General features: G+C 45.2%; 1 protein-coding gene across 1 annotated transcript in view; it reads left to right on the top strand.

Moving 5' to 3' along the window:
* elp1 (elongator acetyltransferase complex subunit 1) overlaps nucleotides 1-1,261 on the top strand; it is a gene marked incomplete in the record, with an annotated part of 42,068 nt that overhangs the window by 26,936 nt on the left and 13,871 nt on the right. Inside the window, 4 exon segments of the mRNA XM_014030130.1 lie at nucleotides 552-637; nucleotides 711-859; nucleotides 948-1,071; nucleotides 1,156-1,253. Coding sequence (XP_013885584.1) covers nucleotides 552-637; nucleotides 711-859; nucleotides 948-1,071; nucleotides 1,156-1,253 — 457 coding nt within the window.

The raw sequence follows: 1,261 nt of genomic DNA, 5'->3' as shown, positions 1-1,261 counted from the left end.
GAACACCGGTAGACGGCAGCCATTACAGACGAACATGTGTTTGTTGTTGTTCCAGGAGCAGCTCGGTCACACGCTAATGCCATTAGTTCGTTATCATTACTGAGCTGCAGGACTGTTTTTTCCCCCTTTTTTTCACATCATGCCGCCTGCCTGGATCTGTTATTATCTCACTCTGAAGCACGGAGGAGTGTCACAGGTGAGCTCGTTTCAACTGCTTTTTACGAAGCGGTCTCACTTCTGGCATTTTGTGAATGAAGCCGATATTTCAGTTAAAATACATAAGTAAAAATATTTATCCCACTATAGTACTACCCCCAACTTGGTGGATAATTTTATGGATTTAATTTTACGTATTATATTGAATAAATACGGTAAATCATAYTTTAGTGTTTAAAAAGTAAATTTAAAATTTAGAAATTTTGTAAGAAATGTGAAATGGAAAGGATGTAGTTTAATGGGGTACCATCAAAATTGCTGGTACTTTTTATGCAGATAAACTTGGACTACTTCTTTATAAAAACTAAACTATAATGGGACCGTCCCTCTGTCAGGTTCTGTCTGTCCGTCCTGACGGCTCACGTGAAGAAGACGGTTCCAGAGCTGGAGGTCGCTCTGCAGAAAGTTCACGAGCTGCGAGGTGAGTCGTTGGCTCCGCCGGGTCCCAGCCGATGCCTTACTCTCGATAATTCATCGTGTTTGTGTTCCTGCAGAGAGTCCCCCTGGAGCGCCCGGCTCCGTGAGCGCCGAAGAGGCGTTAAAGTACCTCCTCTTCCTSGTCAACGTCAACGATCTGTACGAACACTCCCTCGGGACGTACGACTTCGACCTYGTTCTCATGGTGGCCGAGAAATCCCAGAAGGTTTGCGCTCCAAACTGTGACTTTACAGACGTTATGATTTAAATCTGTTTTTAGAACCTTTTAGTCAGATTTTTTTTTTATTCTGCAGGACCCCAAAGAGTATCTTCCTTTTTTAAACATGCTGAAGAGCCTGGAGCCCAACTACCAACGCTACACCATCGACAAACACCTGAAGCGCTACAGGAAGGCCTTGGTGCACCTCACAAAGTGCGGTCAGTGATTTTACTGCACATTTTCTACGTCGTGGCATTTCGTGGCGTTGTGTCGTAGTGTGACCCGATGTGTGTTCTGCTCAGGAGAGGAGCATTTCCCTGAAGTTCTGCACCTGGTGAAGGAGCAGAAGCTCTACGGTGAAGCTCTGAGGTTATATGCCGCAGACAGTCCTCAGTACAGGGTAAACAC

Source organism: Austrofundulus limnaeus, unplaced genomic scaffold (genome assembly GCF_001266775.1).
Source record: "Austrofundulus limnaeus strain Quisiro unplaced genomic scaffold, Austrofundulus_limnaeus-1.0 Scaffold1003, whole genome shotgun sequence".
Lineage (NCBI taxonomy): Eukaryota > Metazoa > Chordata > Actinopteri > Cyprinodontiformes > Rivulidae > Austrofundulus > Austrofundulus limnaeus.
The sequence above is the reverse complement of the archived record's forward strand: the minus strand, read 5'-3'. Positions and strand labels throughout refer to the sequence as shown.